This window comes from Fragaria vesca, linkage group LG5 (assembly GCF_000184155.1).
Source record: "Fragaria vesca subsp. vesca linkage group LG5, FraVesHawaii_1.0, whole genome shotgun sequence".
Lineage (NCBI taxonomy): Eukaryota > Viridiplantae > Streptophyta > Magnoliopsida > Rosales > Rosaceae > Fragaria > Fragaria vesca.
In genome coordinates this window covers 19,974,320-19,997,790 of record NC_020495.1, presented here as the reverse complement: position 1 = coordinate 19,997,790, position 23,471 = coordinate 19,974,320, and the positions used below count along the sequence as shown (strand labels likewise).

At 37.2% G+C, this 23,471-nt stretch overlaps 3 protein-coding genes across 3 annotated transcripts in view; 1 reads left to right on the top strand and 2 right to left on the bottom strand.

Annotated features, from left to right (window-relative positions):
* Positions 1-207: 207 nt before the first annotated feature.
* On the bottom strand, positions 208-11,454 carry LOC101306049. Its single transcript, XM_004300106.1, has 22 exons — positions 10,877-11,454; positions 10,656-10,730; positions 10,229-10,282; positions 8,671-8,736; positions 8,411-8,514; positions 7,800-7,867; positions 7,607-7,723; positions 7,426-7,466; positions 7,233-7,333; positions 6,387-6,482; positions 6,057-6,121; positions 5,907-5,978; positions 5,620-5,775; positions 4,964-5,172; positions 4,841-4,880; positions 4,589-4,743; positions 4,374-4,475; positions 3,614-3,658; positions 3,395-3,535; positions 2,063-2,158; positions 1,878-1,979; positions 208-548 (listed from the first exon to the last, which is right to left on the bottom strand). The coding sequence occupies exons 1-22, from the start codon at positions 11,015-11,017 to the stop codon at positions 435-437; spliced, it is 2,160 nt and encodes a 719-aa protein (XP_004300154.1). The 5' UTR covers positions 11,018-11,454; the 3' UTR covers positions 208-434.
* A 3,667-nt stretch (positions 11,455-15,121) lies between these two features.
* On the top strand, positions 15,122-20,464 carry LOC101305761 (transmembrane protein 45B-like). The gene is made up of 4 exons (XM_004300105.1): positions 15,122-15,269; positions 15,669-16,298; positions 19,533-20,029; positions 20,147-20,464. Exons 2-4 carry the CDS (start codon positions 15,952-15,954, stop codon positions 20,152-20,154), a joined length of 852 nt encoding a protein of 283 aa, XP_004300153.1. The 5' UTR covers positions 15,122-15,269; positions 15,669-15,951; the 3' UTR covers positions 20,155-20,464.
* A 1,305-nt stretch (positions 20,465-21,769) lies between these two features.
* Positions 21,770-23,471, bottom strand: part of LOC101305473 (MOB kinase activator-like 1-like) — a 5,095-nt gene continuing 3,393 nt past the window's right edge. Inside the window, exons 5-7 of the mRNA XM_004300104.1 lie at positions 22,876-23,009; positions 22,623-22,786; positions 21,770-22,217 (exon numbers count right to left, since the gene is read on the bottom strand). Coding sequence (XP_004300152.1) covers positions 22,143-22,217; positions 22,623-22,786; positions 22,876-23,009 — 373 coding nt within the window. The 3' untranslated portion in view covers positions 21,770-22,142. The remainder of the gene's footprint in view (positions 22,218-22,622; positions 22,787-22,875; positions 23,010-23,471) is intronic.

Here is a 23,471-nt window from a genome sequence, read left to right as displayed (position 1 = left end):
ACAGAGGGTCAAACACATGGTTCATTCCATATGTAAGGTCGTTATTACTCCATAACGAAACAATAGTCCTATGTCATTCCCATTCTATAAAATGTCTCGAAAAGATGGGTCATAGTAACTGGGCTAACCCTGCTATTACCAATGAGAACCACTAATTTTTTGAGAGTCCCAGCATAGACTTGAACTTGAGAGTCCCCAATGGCTTGAAAAGAAGAATATACCTTGATTGAACGAAAAAATAATGAACAAAACAATTTACCTGGACTGTACTTATTATAAAAGTCATGCCACTATTTTGTGCAAAAATTGCACTTGAGATATTGACTATCTTCATTCCTGAAGTGAGATATGGCAATGATATAAGGAGATGCATTACAAGCATATCTGAACCAATGATTTTGTATAAAACCAGAAAAGGGTTAATTGTCTTTCAGTTATGAAGGAGATGGATCCACCTCCAGCTTTGGGACTATAGCAGATTTGAGTTCTATATGAGAAACACGGACTGCACCAATTAGCCTCTCTGGTAATTCATCTGTTGTATTTGCCTGTAGGAAACCATTTCCCAGTCAGCTTACAAAGTAATATAACATTTTCCAACCATTTCACATGCATAAAACCATGTACTGAGGAGCTTCTATACCCTAAGTATTGTTGATTACTCAAGAACCATTATAAATAAAAGGAAGTGAAATTTGCACTCCAATACTTGTAATCCACACAATTTTAAATAATATTTTAACAACAATCTCTTTTCCTTTTCCTGAATTACCCTTGAGTCAGATTTAGAGTTTCTGTCACCCTCGTTCTTAACAAAACCACGACTCAAGATGAATACATCCCCTTCTCTCTTCTTCAGCCAAAACTTTTGGTTCCCGCATACACCAACCTGCTCCATCAGGAGCCACTTGTAGAATATGTTGAGGTTGAGGCAAACCGAAGGGATTGCTGCAAAGCAAAAACTGACCAGTCTCTTTATTCCCAACTAAATTATAGGCAGATGAAGAAGCTGATGGTGGAGATGTTGAGGAGGAACAAGAAGTTGCCTTCCCAGGCGGCGTAATCGTCACCACCGGGGGACGGTAGAGGAGAGGGTTCATGGATTAGCTAGGGGGCTTAATCGTCACTGCCGGGGGATGGTAGAGGAGAGGGTTCATGGATTAGCTAGGGGTTGTGTGAGAGCAGCTAAGGTTGGAATATTTGTGGGAGTCAATCAAATTGGGTCTTACTTCATGTTGGGAATAGAGGTCAAGTTCGGAGCGAATTCTTAAATTTTTTAAATTAAGGGTTTTGAGTATTTGAGGGTGGACTGTCCTCTTCTTGTTTCCCAGCATTATCTATTGGACTATAATGACAGCCAGATGATGATCCCACAATTGTCCATAAAAATACCACTGAAGCAACATGGAGTTTGTTTAATTGATTGTTTATGTATTTGATCTGTTGGATATGGTTTTAATGAAATGAATATGAGTTGGATCTGTTGGAGGACGAAAACAAAGGAACTAGGGTAAAAAGAAAATTTGGCAATGCAAAAAAAGGAAAAGAAAAATCTGACTTGGGGTATTTTCTGGAAATGAAATATATTGGGGAGTAAAATATTATTTAAAAATTCAGGAGTGTGGATTAGAATTTTTGGAGTGCAAAATTTCAGTTCCTTAAATGAACATTAAAGATCTAAGACATTAATAACAGCACGCTGTGACAGTAGCACTACATCTGTTATAAATTGATGAAAGCTTTGCCTATCAGACATAAAAACCATATCCATATCTCTCGAAGCAAAATAGAAAGAAAAAAAATACCATCTTTTTTAGATTGTTCCAGATTGTAGTTTATTTAAATACTGGCGTCTGGATTCGGTAAGACAAACATACCTGTACAAGAAAAGCCATGTCAACCACCAATGTTGTAATTACACCAGTTACAAGTCCCAGAACACCATTAGCAACAGTAGAGGAGCCAATGTCCACATCAATCTGCAGAAATATAAAAACCCTTAAGAACAGTTCCTTCTATAAAGGGTCTAAAGTCCCAGCCCAAAAAGAACGCTTTATATTACTTCTAAGTACTTGGGACCGCGTATGTAATTGCAATCAACAGCTTTTCCCAACAAACAAGGGGTGCTTCCAACACTCTGGCGAACAATCCATGAACCCTGCATGGTTTCATAAATATTACTCAATGACATGTACAAAACAAACCCCGTTTCTAGTATAATACAGAAAATAAAAGAACTAGATATAACATATGGAAACGAAGTTTAAACCAGAGCTTCCGCCAGAATGTAAAATAAAAAATAAATAAATAAATAAAAAATACCACCAGAATAAGTATATAAGAGACAGAGAATTCTTCATGTGAGTAAACCTGTAGTTAATGTTTCATTAGCTAAAGTGGATGTCAATGGTTTGTTTGATGGTTCATTCAGAAACTTTTCCTCAGAAGGTCACTCAAACGCTCTCTCTGTATTCATGGGTCTCCATTTTAAGCCTTGAAGACATGAATGGTATGAGAGACTGACAGTCGATTCCTATGACTTGGTTTATCTTTTAGTGAAATTGTGCATTCTTAGCTCTGTATTGAGTTGCAAATGCTGGAGACTTGGAAACATAAGGAAAAAAGAGAACGAAAAGGATTCTGGCTTCCCGTATCCTACGTGCGTTTATACTATATGCTGCTTGGAGAAAGTGATTTCAACATCTAATTAGTACAGGCAGAAGTTTCTTCAATATAGTTAAAGATTCTAGTTTCTGTTATGGAATAAGTGCGCCTTGACTAGACTTATTGAACCTGTCACTGCAAGTTAGGAAGGAAAGCATCTCCCTACAATCTTTGAGAAGCTTTAGGCCATAGCATTACCAAGGTTATGGTCAAGGACTATTAAATGTAAATATCAACTTAGTTCAGTGCCTCATAACTTCGCAATCCCCTATTCATTACCATTGTGCTAGGCTGGTGCTCACGTCACTGTGTGCTTGACTGCCACCTTTACCTGAGTTTGGAAAGGGGATTTGATTGATCAAAAACAAGAGTTTATGGTGTTTAAGCCTCTTTTTACGTTAGGCAGTTACTTGCTAGCATGTTCAGCCTAACATTGGGTTTAATCTTTAATCCTTCAATTAATGATTCTTCTTGGCATTGTCTAGTCCTTTCTGCTAGCCTATCTTGATTGTGTTGCATTGTTCTTTTCCTTTTCCTTTCTATGAAACAAATATCTGAAGTAGCCAAAAAGATTTAAAAACCCGACACCAACAAAGGAAGAATGATGCTTATATTGATACATATGTGTGTGTGTGTGTGGCCAAATTCAAGATCAATTGACAGCTACAACAGTCCTGAGATTGGACTTCTATATTTTCACTTTTTAATGGTAAAAAAACTGAATTAATACCTTAGGAACTGATGGAATAAGCTTCAGTCTACTAGTACGGAATTCATCATCACCATCAACAAAACGTTGCAAGAGAGATCCAGGTACTAATTCTTTTGTCACAAAATAGAAGACCATACTGTAATGTGTTGACCCAGGAACCTGTAGACGGGACTCATCAATTCCTAACTCCTCATAAATCATGACTAAAAGTTAAGTCAGATATGTAAAACAACTTACTTGGAGATTAAAGACTATAGAGAAAAGCCCTTTTTCTGAGGCAACCTGCACAAATATACAAACTATGGTCAGAAAATCAACCAAAGGAACCCATTGGGATCAATGAACTAACTACGGCATTTATGTTGAATTACAGTAACAGTTTACAGTCCTACTAGCATGATCTGTAATTTCAAAATGAAAAACAACAAAACATAAAGGACACAGATACTCATACAAAATCACTTCCCAACTCCTGCCTTCAAACCTATGGAGAATAAATCCCTTTATTTCCTATGCCACACTACCCAAAAAGTCATTGCCCACACCTTCATCATTACTATAATTATGTCCGACTATACAAATTGGCACATCCTATAGCACTCATCAATTCGGCCACAACAGTTTATTGGTCAACTGCTAAACCAACTACAGCCACTAAAATTTAACCGTGCAGCTTTTAATATCATAATCATATTAACACCGAGTTGCCAACAAATGCATACATATCATCCATTCTCACCTAAATTTTAATCTAATATTTGAGAAGTGCATGTCCTATCGATCTTAGTCGACAAGATATATAGTTTAACCTAAATTATAATTCAATTTTTGTGATCCTCCATCAAAATTGTACAAATTCGATATGTGAAAGAGGCTCTTGGTATTTTTCGCTAAAACTAATCTAGATACAGCTTCAGTAGATACATATTTATTTTTAATATGCAAAGCAGTAACTGTCTTTTACTCCATTTAAACAGGATCAGACTTAAATACATACTTGTGCTGCACATCCTTGACGCCTTACAACATGGTCCATTCTCTTTGTATCTTTAAACCAGTCAACAGCAACAAGATCCATTAGATGCTTTCCTGCAGGGATCTTCAAATAAGCATGCCAACAAGGGTATCAGTCACTAAACAATACATGTCAGTTCATAATTTAAAAATAAATAAATCAGAAACTACATAAGAAGCAGGTTGAGTAAAAATAACCTTTGTCTTGTCATAACAAAAATGTTTGCTCCGAACTCTGAAGTTGTTTCCCTCTGAAATTGTCCAACAATCACGCCCTTTATCACTATTATCGTGCCGCAGATTACCCGAAAAACAGGACAAATCAATCTGATCGGCTGGTTCTTCTTCTACAGCTTCATATCATGAGAGACATTGTAATTAGGTACTCAATTCAATTCATTAAACAAGGATGAAGACCATTAGAATTAGACTGAGATAGTAATTATTAACCTGTTTTCTTGATATCACTCTGAAGCCCATTCTGGTATGCCTGCAAAAGAAGGAAAAGGAACATAATATATATTCCTTAATATATAGATAGCATAGAGCACAAATACTGAATTCATATCAAACCTCTTGTTCAGCCTCGGCGATCTGAAATTCTTCATCCTCGTCCGAGTATTCATCCATCATCACTGAATTTCTGTTCGTAGAATTAATAGAAGAATCAAGAAACTTTTGACCCTTGCGAGAAGAAACAGAAGCTGAGGACATATTGACCATAACAGGGATCCTAGGAGGAGCATTCCTTTCATCCGTCTGAGAAAACCACTCACGCAGCCCTGTCATAAAAAGAAAAGATAATAAGCATAATATTGCAGCAAGAATAGAATATTATAGTGCTCCAATAAGATGCTGAAAGGAAGGATTTGACAAAACAACTGCAAATCAATAAATATAAGATAGCAAAGAATTAATAAATATATAAATACATTTCATCACAACGGATAAAATATCCATATTTATTAATGTATTGAAGAAGTAATTTCTTATATATTCAACTCAAAACAGTTAATGTGGTGCCTTCACTCAGATCCCAAAATACTATATAAAAAAGAAAACCTGCCTCAAGGCCATCGGATGAGCTACAAACATTAGAAGAAAGCAGAATGTGAATGCACACAGAGGTTATGTACAACCGTGCAACATATGGGGTGATCAATCACAAAAGTGACAACCTTTTATGTAGCATTGAATTTTGACTGTTAACAAGTAAACAAGGAACTTACCAGCAACACTGTTTAACACCTGAAGGAGACAATGCTGTTGAAAAGATGAAACATAACCCACACCCCATCCTTTTAGATCAATCTGCATCAGATGCTGGACCTGGGTTCTGGGCCTCCCATTTCGAGGTTTTAGAGGGGAAATGTTGAATCCACCACCTTAAAAGAAGACCAGTAAAAAAAAAATGTAGGTCTTTAGATGGTTTACTTAAACTAAAAGAAAAAACTAACAATCCCAACTATTTCTCATCCCTCGAATGCTATGACCAATAGAGAAGAAATAAACTTACTTTCAATATGTGCTCGCACATATCCTGGCTGTGGACCACAGTTCTCATGCTCCCTAGAACGAAATAACACAACTGCACCATGAAGAGAAAAAACAATTGGCAAATATATACGTCTATTAATGATATAGTCATGCAAGCAGAATACATTACCATAGCTCCCATCATCATTTCGACGCCAATACCGCACATAGCACAGATCACGGGGCCACACAACCCTGAAACATAACGATTCTTGAGCACAAGTCATACTGATTCTCGTCTTAGAGCTAGGTAGAATGGTATACAGAACATGACTCCAGACCTCTAATTGACATAAGCAATGGAAGTCATAAATGAAATTAAAAACCACATAAGAATTTAACATATTGCCCAAGATACACTTCTCGAGAAAATAGGGCAACTGAAGCTCAAAGGAAATGTCTACAACTAGTAGCGACTTGGAAGAATATGTAACCAATCGGGATCATGGTGAGGAATTACATTGGGAACCAGTCTAGCTGAAGCCTATGATAAAGTACTGCTGTATGTCCATCTACCTCCTCAACTAAGCTACCATACTGGAAACTACAATCCCACCTGCAATGGAAAGATAAAATCAAAAATCATACTTTATAAGATAAAAATATAACAGCATAACCCATAGGAAACTATGCATTGAAGGCCAACGGGCAATGTCTGGACCAGAAGATCCATCAAGTGTCCACTCATTCAGCATGAGTAACTCTGGAGGATGTGTGCCCATGATACATTATCCAAGGAATAGAAAGTGAGAGAATCTCGGGCGTATATAGATGTTACACAGAACATATCTTAAATACAGGAACTCATTTAACTAATTATAAGTTACACCACTTCCAGCCCACATGCACACTCAAGATAAAAATCCAAATGAAATAAAAAGCAACCCAAAAAAGAAAACTACGAAGATGTGTTCATTTAGGAAACTAAAAACATTTTTACAACAGCAAACATATTTGTGAATACTAGCACCATATTCCGGGAATGGCATATTGAGTATAAAGATACAAAAGTGGGGCGATTGCCTCAAATAGCATACCAATGACGAGTCATGCTATATAAGATAGAACTGAGGGTTGGAATATCTCTGTTGATACACACACACACACACATATTGTCAGTAATGAGCCCTATCCCTGGACCCCAACTAATACTGCTATGAATGGTTTCAATTCGTGCTTCTCTTTATTTTTGTAAATAAGATCAACCAATGATGAATTATTTGTACTTTCATAGCATAGGAAAATAAGTTTTATTGGGATGCACAGAAACCAACATAAATGTAGAATTGTAAAAGGAAACACCTACTCAAACCGTGATCCATCCATGCTCATAACAAGCTCAAAAATTTCTTCACAAGTAGCCTCAACCACTCCTACAGCTTTCATGGCTCTACTACAACTCCTTGGCTGTAAATAACAAAATGAGTTTGCAACATTGATCAAATTGATTTAAAAAAAATGGCATAATTGAAAAGATAAACAAAGAAAGAATCCCATACAAGGTAGTCTACTTCAAGAAGCTCTTCAAAAATGCGCAGTCCTGCCAAAATCCCAAATAGTAAAAAAAAAAAAAAAAAAAAATAGATTCATCAATTCCATTTTCAAATAATAAATAATTATGTTACCAAGTTACATCTCTAGCTTTTATAAAAGCAGTAATGAGGAGGAGGGGTGCTTCACCATTTTGGCATTGAAGAAGACGCCAGTGCTTCCGTGAAAATGCTTGATTATTGTTACTCTGGTTTGACAGCTCTGAGTCTAATTCTCTTGTCCAGTCAAATATTGATTCTGGAGGACCTGCACATATCAAAGACAGTTAGACTCGGGGATTGCACAAATCTATCAAAAATTCAATAAAGAAATCAGTTTAGACCATTTCCGATTGTTGTTCTTCGTAACAAATTTGGATGGGTGTCATCTTCATCTTCCTGGGCACTAAACCTGCATAAAATTATAACACATTAAGATACTTGCGAAAATCTAGACCACATAAACAAAAAACACATTTTTAAGCTAAAAAGTATTTGCCCATGACAGCGAAAAAGTCAGAAGTGCAAAATAGGAAGACTCTTGGATAGTAAATAACTATTTTGAAAAATAACGTGATTTCTAAACTGCACGTTTAACAGAATCATAGATAAAATCTGAAACTCTGGACAATATAAGATAATAAGAAGCAAGAGTTATGTTAGTATTTTACAACCTAGTAGCATCTTTTAAGTTTATTAATTCATGGTCTAACTTTTTTTTACACTAGGTTCAAGAAGTGATTTTACAACTTGCATGTTATCCCTTCTTTTTCTTTCATTCAAAAGTTAAATGTAACATTGAAGAGCATATGAAGGACAATCAAAAGGAAGAAAGATCAGATCATCTTCTAACAATATCCAAAATAATGTGATGTGCCGCTGTCTACTATAAATTTATGATGAGCATGTAAATTAGATTCGGTTGCTTTTCCCTCAAGCAAATTCATATACTTACTGGCTTTCATGGTCTGATGAGGAAGCAGTCCTCCCATTATCCATTCCAGATTTATATTCAAAAGAAACATATTTGTTCCCATTTGCAGCTTGTGAACCTTGATGCTGCACACATCAATATATACAATCAATCCTGTACCCATTAGCTCATGAAATGCCCAAAAGCAAAAGTCATCTCTAGTTCAAATAACTAGATATATGGAGGGCACAAGGTAGGTGATATATTATCATACTAATAAGCAGTAGTCCAAAAACAATTACCTGATCAATGACATATTCAATTTTTTCCTTCCACACTAGTGCCTCCTGGATGTTAAATGCTGCCATCTGAACCACAAACATAACCCAAATGCATAAATATTCCACACAAGAAAAGAAGAAAACCTAGTTCAAGCAGAATTAACTTCAGCAATCAAGAGTTCAAGCATCATCAAAACAAGTATGTGTGTCTGAGAGTATCAAGATTTCTAACAGAACTACTATGTAGAAGTCAACTTCACAAACTGAATAGATAATCCCCAGAAAAAGCAATATCATTAACCCCTAAGAGCTCAAAACTTTTACCAAATGAACTGTGTATATATACTGATATACATACATGTTGAATAAAGATCAACAAGAACACCACAGAAACCATGTACCCATGTCAAAAATCGTTGATAAAGTTGATGCAGGAAATGCTACAATGCTTATTCACTGTGCAGTCAGAAAGAAAAAAAAGTAAAAAATAAAAATAAAAAAAAAACATCTCTTGGTTTTAGACATCTGCTACATTCTTTTTGTAAAGTTAGTTTAAACAAAATCATACTCAAGAGAGTAAGTAACGAGTAGTATAGAGTCAAAAAGATCTTACACTAGGGAAAAGAAAGGAAAACATTTGTGTTTTCTGTACTCTTTATTGGATGATATAATAGAAAAGGCAATACCTCATCTTGATTGATTTGATAATTAAAGTACATGGAAGTGGAATGGGCGATTATGTACACTTTTACGTTATCATTATCCCCTCCTAATTATAAAGAAATGGAAAGTAAACATCAAAACACCAACAAGCCTAGTCCTTTCTAACCAAATCCAACTTAGGTCGTAAGTAAATAAAAACAAAAGGAGAGTAAAATGAGGGACAAATTATTGCTCTCCGAAAAATTAAAAATCAAAATATAAAGTGGACAAATTTAAAATTGGTGCACCATCCTATGCTCTATAAATCAGACTCCCACTCTAGCCCTTAGGGTCCAAACAAACGGGCAAAAGTTCCACAAACTATAAAGGTAATGCTTTAACAAAGACTGCTATCTCATTGTAGACCAGTGCCTAAAAGAGAGTGCAGCATGCCTCTGCACACAAAATGCTGAACATGGAACTAGGGAGGTAGTATCTGAAGCTTATTTATTCACCTTGTAACACAGTGGCTTCATGTGTAGTACAATAAGGCCACCACATCATAAACAGGCATATATGAGCGGATCTAATAACTACAGCGGATCTAAGAACTACAAAAGAATGGCATACTCTGATACTCGATAACTTATTTGCCTTTCTAACCAAAGTGTTTCATTTTAAAACCATTATTTTGGCAGAAACTTCATAAAGCCAGCATTTGTCACACAAGAGGTCATATTTTAACCACATCCACTAAACAAAAAGAAATTATAGTAGTTGCAGTTAGTAAATAGTTTGAAGAAATGGTCAAAAGTTAACAGTAAGTGAACTGTCTAAAATTATCAAACTGCCCATACATATTATCAAACTGCCCATACATACATCAGAAACAGTATCTTCATATACTTCCAAACGGAGCAAAGGAAAAACCACTCACCGTAATTCGAAGGTATTTATCTTTCTTGTTGTAAATAGATAAAACATATACCATCTGCACCAAAAGAAATATAAGCAATACATCAGGTAATAAACCATCATATGAAAAGTACAGAAAGCACGGCACACCACCATAGCCTGATAAACAAAGCAATCATCCTCAAAAACAAATTTCTGTTCGTGAAGTTTCAAGCATCTTAGTAGCATAACTTTTGGATAAAATGTACACAATCAAATCACAAGATTTCTACCTCAAGAGCCACCACCTATGAAGCAACTAAAATAATTAGAAGAAACATTTAGTTTAATGTGAATTGCCAGCATCGGAGTTAAATATGTCAAAGAACTCAACTGAACCCGAAGATTACAATGCTTGTATAAGCAAGAATTACAAATGCATATAATTTAAAAAGCATAAACAAACTCACATGCCCATGGTGAGTCTTCAAGCCTCGGTCCTCCACTCTACAATTGCCATCAATCAGCAACGTCTTGATCGGAACCTAACCAATCACAAACGCCAAAACCACCTCTTAGAGCCTTAACCGAAACGAATTCAACCACAATTTCCATCCAAAATCATCGAAAGAAAGCCCTAACCTAGTAGTTGTACGAAAACCGAAGAAGTGAGGAGAGTGATTAAACGGACCTGATTATCTTGCGGCTTCCTCTTGTAATAGGCGAGAAGCCTGGACTCGAGGACGAAATAGCGCATGTGAATATAGGATCGGCCGATCTTCCTCCGGCCGTAGCGCACCATCCAGCCTTCGTACACAACCTTAGACGACATCGTTTTGCAATCCGAGCCGGAAAGTCGAAACTCGCACAGTCTCACCGACTCGGAAGCTCGGATCGAAATCTCCGCTTCCAGCAAGGCCAACTCGGCTCAGCCCTGAGTGACCTGATCGTCGCTCATCTCGGCGGCGCCGGCGAATCGGGGGGAGACCTAGGCGCGGCAATTCCACATTGCCGAGAAGAAGAAGAAGCGCTTTTGGAATTTGGAGGTTTTTTGAAACAGGTGGCGATGAAATTCAGAATGGCCGGGATCAGAGGAAAACGACGACGTATGATGAGACGAGGTCAGCGAAGTTGAGGGAGCGAAGCGATTTCTGACGGCCGAAAGTGGGAGATCCCACGTAAGGTGGTGAGAGAGAAAAGTTTTTTGGTGTGGCCTCGGGAGGCGTGCGCCACGTGGAGGAATCTGACGATGGCTGAGGGAGGTTTGGGTGGCTTTGGCGCCGTGAACGCGTTACGTTCAATTTTGAAAAGATAGTGCGGTCCAGTTCTCGGACGGCAAACAAGTTAGGGGGGTTTTGGTGAACCAACCAAGAGGAGTTGCATATAATTCACTCTCCATTAAATATCACGAAAATTCTTCTATGCACTGAGGCATAACTGAACCGAGTAATTAATATACAGTATTTTGATCCGATCATCTACGTCGCACTACATGCATATATACTAATACTGTTAACAAACTTAAAATAAAAAAATAGTTTCAAGTGTTTCTAACTAAGAAAGTAAGAACATTAGGTCGAAAAAGATGTACTCTTATTATGGGCTTTTAATTTCATTGGATCAAAAATAAAATTGAAATAAAGGAATTTAGGGTCTATAATCTTCATTCAATATTCTCATACGGCGATTTGAGCACTTACACATTAATTGTGCAACCTTGATGCGTAGAATCCGCTCACTAAATATCAGATACCTATGAGTTTCATGAATAAGTTATATATAACTAGTTTGTAAAACGCACCACCGATGACATAGAGGATGGAAAACGTTTCAAACCTAGTTTGGAACTTGTGCTAATGGATTTGACAATGAATATTCCCGATATGAATCTGGTGGAGGTCTTAATCACGAATGGGAAAGTGTATAAGAAGAGGGGATGTCTCCGTTGGCATCGAAACAAGCCAAAGCAAGTACAAGAGCTTGAGGTGGTTACCCCACTCGGGGAGGGTTAATTTTCTTTTTGTTCTAGGATAAATGAGTTTTTCGTAGCTCATTGCTTAACCGGTTTATAATGGTTTCCATTTGACTGTTGGATTTGTCGAAACGTACACCAATGGAGATCTTAGCATCTAGACAATCTTTACAGTGGATTCATTCTTGACTAGGGTGGATTTTGAGAGCTTTGTTTTCTTTTCTTTATTTTAAGACTTCTTTCTCTAGGTTTTTTAGTTAGTGAATAATATGATTTTTGGTACGCTTCTATAGATGATTGAGCTGTGATTTGTATTATGAGTATCCATTTCCTAGTTTGACGGAGAGACGTCGTTATTTATATAAACAAAGTTTGACTCCATTTCCCTAAAAAAGAATTATATATAACTACATTCATGCATATGGGCAAGAACTTCGTCTGGAAGAGTCCCCACAACTCTCTTTGTCGTTTTGAGTGGACATTGTTTTCTTCACTCTCTATGGTGAGTTTTCCTTGAGTTTTGCTTCAGATCTAAGACCTTTTTCATCAAATTTTACTTTTTTGGAATACAAGGGCTAAAACGGCAGCCCTCATGCTATAACTATTAACGAAACCGCAAAAGTCTAGCGTTTTAGGACTATGTACGATCTGCTGGGGAGTTTGTAGCGGTGAGTCGGTAAGTGATGTGAGCCTGTGCGTCGGTCGTTGGCGGCGACAACGGAGGCATATCGTGTTCGTTTATAGGAGATGGTGGTTTGTTGCTTGCTTGCCGTTTTGTCATTATGGCGACTTCCATGGGCTCATGGCTTGGAAGACTGCCTGACTAATTCAGTTCGATTGTCAGCTCTGGCGGCTTTGCTAGGTTTCTGACCAAGTTTGGTCTGATGACCAGGCAGTGGTTTTGGAATGTTCTTGGCCAATATTGTTTCAGGTCCATTTCTCTTTCCTTTACTTGAATTTGGCTGAAGTTTAGTGTTGGATTCTTAACAAGTTGTTATGGGCTGGTTTTACACCTTGTGTGGCCTACTTTGGGGGCACATGTTTTACTCATTGCGATGTACACCATATGGGTCTCTAGGCGGCAAGATGGGTAAATGAAAGCGTCGCTTGTGCTAGGAAGCTTTTTGTTTAGTTGTAGATTTGGTTTATCCGCTTGTTTTGGACTTTAGTCTTTTGCATTTCGTTTTTTTCAAATGGCTTGACCATGGAGACTTTTGAGCTTTGAAACGGAGCTTAGCTCCTGCTTGACCATGTAGACTTTTGCCTAATTGGTATTTGACTTTTTCCAAGTGAATGGGTTATGTCCAATGGAGTAACTCTCTAAAGAGAATGACATACAACTACTTTAAAAAGATACATAACACACATAACTCAACTTCAAAAATATTTAAATAAAGAAATAAATTCAGTTAGAAATGAATTCATGTTAGTCCCTAAACTTAAAAAAGATACATAACACATAACTCAACGTCAAAAAGATTTAAATAAAGAATTAAATTCAGTTAGAAGTGAATTCATGTTAGTCCCTGAACTTTCAATTTCATCAGATTACCCCCCGAGCTCTTGTTTTTCTGTCTGCAATCTCTTATCACTCATGTTCCGTCTAATTGGGACGTTGAAATTTGATGACGTGTGATGATGTTTTGGGGGTTGAGAAGCTAAATTACTAGAAAAACAAGAGCTCGGGGGTAATTTGATGAAATTGAAAGTTTAGGAACTAACATGAATTCACCTCTAAACCACAGTGGGGTAAACTGAATTTAATTCTTAAAATAAATAAGGACATGAAGCCTAAGCCCAAAACTAATTAGTGGGTAGACATCATCCAAATTTTAATGACAAATGACGAAAATACTCAAATTATTGAAAAAGTTACACATACGACCGTTGTGCTCTCGTACAACAATTACTCTCTCTCTCTCTTTCTCTCTCTCAACAACCACACTCACATTCAGAAAATTGAGCTCTGACGAAGCCGAATTGAGTTTAAACTGACGGAGTTGCGAGGAGAGGGAATTGACATCAGAGATCTAATCTACGTAGGTAATGAAGCGGTCAACGACGGATGTAGAAGCATCATCGAGGACAGAGACGGGGGTACAACGGTCACCGTCGGCGGCCTCTATGATGGCAGTTTTGTTAGGGTTTTGCTGCTAACAATTTTTGAGAGAGAGAGAGAGAGAGAGAGAGAGAGAGAGAGAGAGAGAGAGAGAGAGAGAGAGAGAGAGAGAGAGAGAGAGAGAGAGAGAGAGAGAGAGAGAGACAATTTTGCTCCTATGTTGAGATCTATATGAAGAGTAGGTTTGCTACTACGTTCACATATGTTAAGGGTCATTTGTTGCTACTGTTGAGATATGTTTGAAGGTAATTTGATGCTACTGTTCAGATCTGAGGGTAAATTGGTGCTACTGTTAGATATGTTGGAAATGTAAATTTGCTGCTGCTAGTAGAGATTTGTTTGAATGATAAATAGGCTGATGAGCGGTAGCAGTCGATAGTAGCAACCTCTTCCTAGTCGACACTAGCAGCCTTGTCCTAATATACACTAGCAGCCTCGTCCTGAAAACCTGGTTCTATATCTGCTGAGCCACTACTTATCGTACTGAAAATAGCTGCTACTACATCTGTTAAGCCACTAAAAATTTGTTACTGCACTTAGTAAAGCTGCTACTACACTACTGCCCGAGCTTAGAGGAAATTATTTAAGCCGATTTGAGTTTGAACATGGAATTTTTTTTTTCAAAATTTAATCGTGCTCGAGCTCAATAAAAGCAAATGAGCCAAACATAAACACATTAATATTCGGCCCGGCTCGACTCGATTTAACTTTCCAACAAGTCACGACTTAAAGCACTGTATAGCTAACCACCACATCGACATGCAAACGATGCGGAGGGGTCGATATCACGTGGCCCCACGTTATAGACACGAGGAGTCAGAGTCGTTAAACTCGTTAAGCCTTTGAAGGACGCACTTTCTTCTTTGTAGCGTCCGCTCAAATATAGCTTTTAGGCCACCGCTCCAATCCCCACCACCCTCATCATCATCATCACTCTCCTTCCCTCTCTCGATCCAAAAAGAAGACTGATCGTCAATCATACGCTTATAACCAGTACGTACTTCCCTTTCTCTCCTTTTCTTTTCGATTTTTATACAGCTGGTTATGATTGCCCTTTACAACCCATAATTTGTCAATAAAGATTGTTGCATAGATTATTATAGAACAAAAAGATGAAACCTTATTACTTCGTTGTTCAAATCTGTACTGGGTTCTTCTTAGTTTTATCAGCCGTTCAACTTTGACTCATTGATGGAAATGTGCTTTATTTTTATTTTTTTGTTTCTTGTAACTTTTCCATTGCCTAAAAGAGTTTGACTTTCAAGAATGGTACCCGCTAATTCTTTATCAGCAGATTATTCTTTAATAGTTTGCTTCTTATTGTTAACATTGCAAATGAAATTGTGATATACTCAGTTGGGTCTGAATTTTTTCTTTTAAATTATTTTCCAGTTTGTTCAAGCTGCTAAAGATAGCTAGGTGAATTGGATACATTTTGTACAGAAAGCCGGCAAAAGATTACTGGGAAAACTAAAAATTCAAAGCAAGAAGCCGGAAAAAGTCAGCATCAGGAATTGTTAGGACAACTGGAATGTTCATAGTGTGAAAGCCTGAAACTGACACTATTTGAACTGGGAAATAGTCGGTTCATTCTAGAGGCATAGAAGTTGGTTTATGTGAGATTGTAATCTGTCAGAGAGATAGGAGCAGTGAGTGTTACAGGTATAGAGCTGAGATGGGTTCTTTTGGTGGTCATGCTGTGCCAGGGACGTTGTTTCTTGTAGTTGGGTTGTGGCATATATGGAGCGCGTTGGTCAGATATGTATCCGACCCAAAGTCCTTTCGGGTCCGGGTTTGGAGTCCTGTGCCGGGTTTTGATGGGAGGATCAAGTACCTGGAGCTTTATGTTATAGCCATTGGTTCATTTATTGATCTGTGTATCGAGCTTTTCTATTCGCCCCATTTCAAGTATTTTGTTAATGGAGTTTTGAACCCTGCTCACATGAATGATTTTGAGCACTCGGGGATGCTTCTCATGTTCTTTATCTTCGGCTTAATTGCTCTGCTGTCAGAGAAGACAAGGTACGGTCATTATCATTCGAATATGTTCATTGTTATTATTTTTCTTCCTTTGTGTGTCGATGATTATCGGTTTTGATTTTCAAGAAAAATATAGGACAGCAATAGATAAGAAGGCATGAAGTTCCTATTTGTGTATGTGATTGATGAAGTAAAATATTTTGTCCAATTGAGGGTATGCCAACTTTGACCTACTCAATTGGGTATTTCATTGTACCAGAAACAAATTAATATAAAAGTTACACTTCCAAATACTACTTATCTGCTGATTTAGCTCAGAGATATCTGTATCTGGTTTCCTCTTTTTACTACGAATGTTAGGATTTTAAGTTTGATGCTAATTACAGAAACCTTTATACAGAATGAAAACTGTGGGCTGTAGTTTGACTAGTTTCTTCATTTTGAGTTTCAGCCACCTCAGTTTTTTGAAACTCAACAGTTTGGATGAATTTGATTTTTCAGTCCTCACTCCATAAGGTTCATTTAAGGCTAAATACGAATTCCTCATGCAAACTTTGGCTTACTTTGCCAGTATTTGGTATTAGCATACAAATACATACATACATACATGTATCTAGTATTTTTTTTTTTCAGCAAATGGTATTAATTCATGATGTCCCACAGTAATTGCATACACGTAATGACGTAATATGACTAGAAGCAAATGAAAATTTGTTCACATTCTAATCGAACTGATTTCATTCACATCCTTTGAAATCTGTGAATTTAAGTCACGTTGCCTAGTGTATGTAATGGTGGCAGCTCATAAGACCTGTCATAGTGTCAAGATTACCAGCAATTTTTTTATGAAAGAGATCACTAGCAATCCAAGAGAACTGTTGAGTGTCTGATATACCTAAAAAGGTTGAATCATTTGTGTAGATATATACTGATGCATCTGGACATTCATTTTGCTCCAGGTTTTTGCTTGTAATACTTGTGTTTTGCATACTCTTAAAAAAAGTAAATCGTAAAGATAATGATTGGAGTTTCAATGTGTGCAGTAGTAGACTCCTAGTATCTAACATTCAACTACTTTGTGAAATCTTGAAAGTCTTGATACTCTTGAACTATGATTGCTGGATCTGAAAGAAATTGAGAAGGTTTTATAATTTACAGTTAAAGGGATAGAGAACATACAATTGGAAATCAGCTAAAATACTTTTCTGGGCATTTCTCGATATTTTCTGACATTAATTCATTTGAATACCTAAGAATTGATCAGAGACTGATGTGCATATCACTTTGCACCATGAAGCTTAGAACATAATGCTAGAGATAGAAGTTTTCATCCGTTCACCAGGAAAACTTAAGATCGTCGAGCTCCGAAAATTTGCGTATAACCTCAGAGGCTAATATCTGATGATATTAGTTTAGATTTGATTTTAGCTAACTGGAGAGATGCTTCTCTTTTGAATTGGGGATTTCTGTGATTTCTCAATATGAATCTGATTTTGGTTAATTTAAGTTCCTAATAAGTGATGAGAGACTGATTTTTAGATCACTTCTCACCTGTGAACTTAGGACACAGTGCAGAAGATAGGGTCCTGTACCACCAGTAAACTCTGTACCACCAGAAGAGTGGCCGTTATATGGGTGAGACTGCTTTGTGTGTGCAAGGCATAAGATAGGGTTGAAGTTAGGAGGAGACTTGGTTTGTCGCTTTGCTCCTCATTCTGGCAACCATGATCTATGGCCCTCAGCCATGGAGCCCTAGAAAATCTCCCTTTTTATTGCACTTGTGTATTCTGCTGAAGCTTATGAGGACATGTGACTTCCCTGGCCTTAATCTCTCTTAGTCCTAAATCATAAGGTGGCTGCCTCTGATTTGAAGTTAAAACTGCTCAGTATTGAAGCTGAATACATAAGTGCAATCAAGTCTTTCATCATAACTGTGCTAAGCTTTGCCTTTCTCCTTCTGTTGAATCTTCTTTGGGGGAAATTAATCCTCAAGTTTATCATCATGATTGTGATGGCAGAGTGGAGCCTCCCTGACACATTCTTAGAATGTTCTTTATTTGTTTTTATATATTATTTTGGGTGCTTGCTGCTAGTTCATTCCTTCGTTTAGGGGTTTCATGAATTTCTGGTTGTTTTTATGGTTGCCCCTTTTGATCTTTATCTCTGTGCTGGGTTTAGTCTTATTTGATGATTCACCATTTCGATTTTGTTTGGTTCCTTGCTGGGCCCTTTGGTTCGCGTTTATTGGATCATTGGGCTCTTTTTCCGGATTTTGACATATTACTGTTGTTTATTTCATGTGTCATATGCCCCTTGCAAATTAGTACCTGTTAGTTAGTTTTATATAATATGTAATTGAACATCACTGCCCGCTCCAAAGTGAAAGACTTTTCTAGAAAGTGTAGAGTTTGAAATGATTTTCCTTGTTTGGTTATCAAAATGTAGTGCCCGATAATGCTAATCGCCTGAAAGAAATATCATATAAATGTTCTTGTCTGTACAAGTCTGCTTATGCTTGCAGTTGGCTCATGTAGTAAGAAATATCTCAGAAATACTCGCGCAACTATATTACTACTATTTACATGAAAGTCCATAATGAAAGCTGATCAAATCTTTGTTGAATTGGGATTTTTGGGATATTCTAAATTGTTTGTTGATTAAAATCAATTTATTGCGATGATTTTCATTTATTGCTGCTCAGTATAGATAGATTCAGGTCAGACTTAAAGTTTACGCACCTCATTAGTTGGTTCAGGATCTTCCCTGCAGCATTGCCACATATTACGTTTTTTGAGCTTTCTCTTGTTTGATGCACTTTTTTAACTGGACCTGTGCTTGAACTTTTAAAATTAGGGACTAACTGGTTAGTATGTATATTAAAACCTAGTTATGCCTCGTGCGATGGTCTTCATGGTCTTCTATTTTTTGCCCTGTGGGCTGAGTTGTCTGTTCAGAATCTTCTCCAGAAGCATTGCTACAGGCTCAGTTGTCCGCTCAGGATCTTCTCCTGAAGCATTGCTGCACATTAGGCTTCCTTGTGCCTGAACTTTTACATTGGAGACTATTGTTAAAAGATGGTGGATTCCATGTCCACATTTTAATCATGTGATGGGTGCTTCTACAAAACCACATTTATACTCGTGTATTCAGAAATTAGTGCTCATTTTGAGCATCCACCATTCAGCTGTGCTATACCTTTGTTTTATTCTACTGGGTTACATGATCCTATAAGTATGGCTAATTCTTGCTTTTGTTTTATTTTTTTCTTGCATTTAGATTTCTTCCGTTGCCTGAAGGAGCTCTTTGTCTGATTGCTGCCACAGCCTTCTCTGTGGAGTATCTCCTGTTCTACTTTCACTCAACAACTCATAAAGGCCTCGAGGGGTATTACCACATCATCCTTGTTCTTCTGATTGGGCTCTGTATATTATCAACTGTTACAGGAGCACTCCTACCAACCAGCTTTCCAGTTGATTTATGCGGTGGTATTGCCCTAACTCTCCAAGGCATCTGGTTTTATCAGACTGCATTCACCCTCTATGGTCCAATGATGCCAGATGGTTGTCAGTTGAAGAGTGATACGGTCTCATGTCATTCTGCAGACAGTGAGGTCCGGGGAGAGTTACTTGCAAACTTCCAGATCTTTTCCATAGTTCTTGGTGTACTTGTTGCAGTTGTGGTAGCATATGGTTTTGTTGCTTCAAGATTTGGGCATTCAGAAGTTAGGCGTGTGCATGTAGTACAAGATGTATTGGTTGACGATCAAATTAGGGGTATGTGTAGACAAATAAACTCTGGCTCCCTATTTCTTTCCCGGGAGGAAGCAATATGAAGATAAGCTGGATTTTGCCTTATTCAATGCTGACCAGAGCATTTTTATGATTTTGCAGGTTTCTAGCGCGCACATATGAGGAAAACTAATGTATACCAGAGGGATACTGAGAGATGGTCTTACTTGCGGGGTTGTCAACTGTTGGTGGAGTTCATCACATATATTCAAAGGAGACAGGACACGACATTTATAGGAAGAAAATTTTGTCAATAATGCAGAGACCCCTTATTTCGGGGTCATGTTCTTTTCTAGTGGTGGAAATAGTAGCCCTTTGACTGGGTGTGTGTTTAGTCCAAAGAGAACACTGGAGAATGACTTCTGTAGAACAGTGGAAAATTTGATGTTTATACCATTTGTTTTATTTCTTACAAAATCATTACACCTGGAATACTTTTCTTTTTGGTTCATAATATCATTTTTGAGTGAGTAATAGTTGGCCAACATTGAACTAAAGTATCTAGCGATTCATTCCCTCAACTTCATCAGCTAAACAATGTAAATGAATTTCACGAAATGTAATCCATTCCTGAATGGCCAAGCCAGGGTTCCTAGTTCAAATGCTCGCCTGCTTCTGGAAAGCCAAGCTGGTGTTCAGCCTCTAAAATGGACTAGATGAAAGAACAAGACGCATCTTCTAGACAATGAGCTACTATCTAATCCTTTTTCTTTTCACTATATTTTGCAAGTATAGTGAAAAGAAAAAGAAATTACAAAGAGGAGGCTCTTAGGTGTCCAACACAAGAATCCAGTAGAAGAGTCATCTGAGCTTTTAGAGGAATCTCATCAAACCAAGCTACTATCTAAGGGAAAGGATCCTCTCCTAAACTCATTTTCTAAGACGCATTCCATTATCGAATCTTCACTATACTTGCAATGAACATATCCATCAATTCATACAGTCAAGCAAGAACACATAGTGAAATTCTCAAGCAAACCACTGTTACTAATCCACAGAAACATATAATATGAGAATCCATCAAAGTACAGAAATGAAATACGAATCACTTTGCTTCACATACAAAAAAGTACATATTTTGCCAGAGAAAAGATCATTGTCAAAAAGTTGCAGCCCTCAAATTCACTTTATGTTTGAACTGTCAAATTCACGTTATTGCAATTTTTTTTCTCTGAAGATGCACAAAATGCAACAACTTCACATGGAAAAGGAACAGAGTGCTTCCATCAATCGTACATGGAGAAGGTCCGAAGTGAACCTAGTTGGTCTAAGCTTAAGTAATCAGAATATTTTTTAGTAGGAATTGGTTTGACAGTGAAGCTAGAATCTTTACCGTAGGCATGAATAATAGTTCTAGATGAGCAGTGTAATGTGAAAAAATGGCTATCCCTTGATCCCCATCATCTTCTTATTCTCTCATTTTCCAGCTCCTTGATAATCCTGTTATCCTATTTCCTTAAAGCATACCTTCCAACACACAACAAAATCCCATATTTACAGTGTACTGCAGATTTCTATTACGATCTTGATGAAGGCCCTTGAATTAGGCTTTGGAGTCGAGGACTTCAGCCAGATGGCGTTGAAACAACTCCATGGTACTAGCATTTTGCCTTCGGTTCCACTGCAGTTGCAGACATAAAGAGAAGGTGGAAAACTACAAGTCACTGGTGGTTTTAACACATTTTCAGTTCGTAATCATAATATAATAAACAATGTGGGTATATCACTTAAATCACTTCAAAATTTATTTCCAAATCGTATATCACTTGAATCACTCAATAGTTTATTTCAAACCAGTTGAAGCTGAATTCAGCGTCTAGTTTTGACATACAGCAAACAAAAACAAATGCCATATTCATCATATGTTTGTACATGTTAAACCAGCCAGGTAAAACTTCAACCATTTCTGCTGACAGCGATTAGACCAGCAACCCGTTTGCTTTCCACAGATTTTTGTTCCATATAAAATTGACAGAACTTCAATCTACGGCACACAGCATATGCACAAGAAGCTTTTACAATATGCAACTTATAACACTGTAAAGAAGAGTATGACTTATTCAATTATGCATCCCTATTGGGATATCGAAAACCCAGCTCAATAAGGAACGATGATAGATTCTATAAGCTCTTGAAGTGGAGCTAGCTCCTTCTTGTCAATTAGCGCAAATTCCTGAAAAGACACAGTACACAGTTCAGCCAACAAATTTATTATCAAGTAGTGCATCAAGTAAGACTTTGTCTTGATAGTTTACATAAAACCAATGTTTGAACAGTCTATGTATCTTATTCATTTTGTTCAACATTTACATAGACACCAGATACCTGCATTTTTTCTTCAGTGGTGCGCCTGAATACTTCTTTATCGGCTATGTTAGCGCAATAAATTTTTAGCCTTACTTAGTACAATCATATTGACAACAAGACACTTGATCCCACAGTACTTACTGTGTTGTCCCGATTTGTTAATAGGTAATCCAACCAGATAATGAAATACCTAGGGAAGCCCCTTTCTATTTTAAGTGATATCATACTGAAGGAAAAAAGAATCGGTCATTGGAAAAAGAAAACTACTTACACAGGTAAATAGTATGAAATGCTTGAAGCAGGTATTTAGATGGGCCTCCTCCTTAAGGCTCACAATCTTCTGAAAATGAGAGTGGTATATGTGGGCATATACACGGAACAGTCTTTTGAATATTGTCTTCACAACCTCCCTGAAATTAGGAGGGAATGGTGCTCCTGAAAAAGATGAAGACCAACAGGGAATAAATTACATAATAGTCAAATGAAGGAAACTATATTATCTAAAAAATTTAGCAAATTATTACCAAGCTTTTGAGGAAATATGGATTCATCATCAAGTTGAGATTCAATCCAGTCCATCAAATACTCAACATATTTTGGAGCAGATACCTCAATAGGTTTCTTTATTTGTACACCATCAGCCCATCTATACTCGTACCTGTCATAGTACAAACAAAAACAAAAAAAGTTGATAAAACCAGAAGCTGTACTGAAGTGCATAGTCAGGCATAGAAAGTGAATGGGAAAATTTCAAAAACAGTACACCAATTATGGTCCACTCTAAAGATTAGTACATTATCTTTCAAGAAAATCAAAATAGTACATGAAGTTGTAATTATGACCCAAAATCGATACACGCCGTTATTTTTTCTGTTATTTGGTGTCTCTACCGTTAAACTTCAAAGGATAAATTCGTCCTTTTCTTGCTTCCTCCTTCTATGTGAAACAAGAAAAAACTGTAGCAACTTTGCAAACTCTTTTAAATATAAAATAGATGAGTTTGGGTTTTTTCTATTGATTTTGGGGTTGGAAATTCAGTTCGCATGGTGACGGGTTTGAAATGTTCTTCACAAATTCTTCAAGTTTGACAATCCTACCATACCATAGCAACAACAAAAAA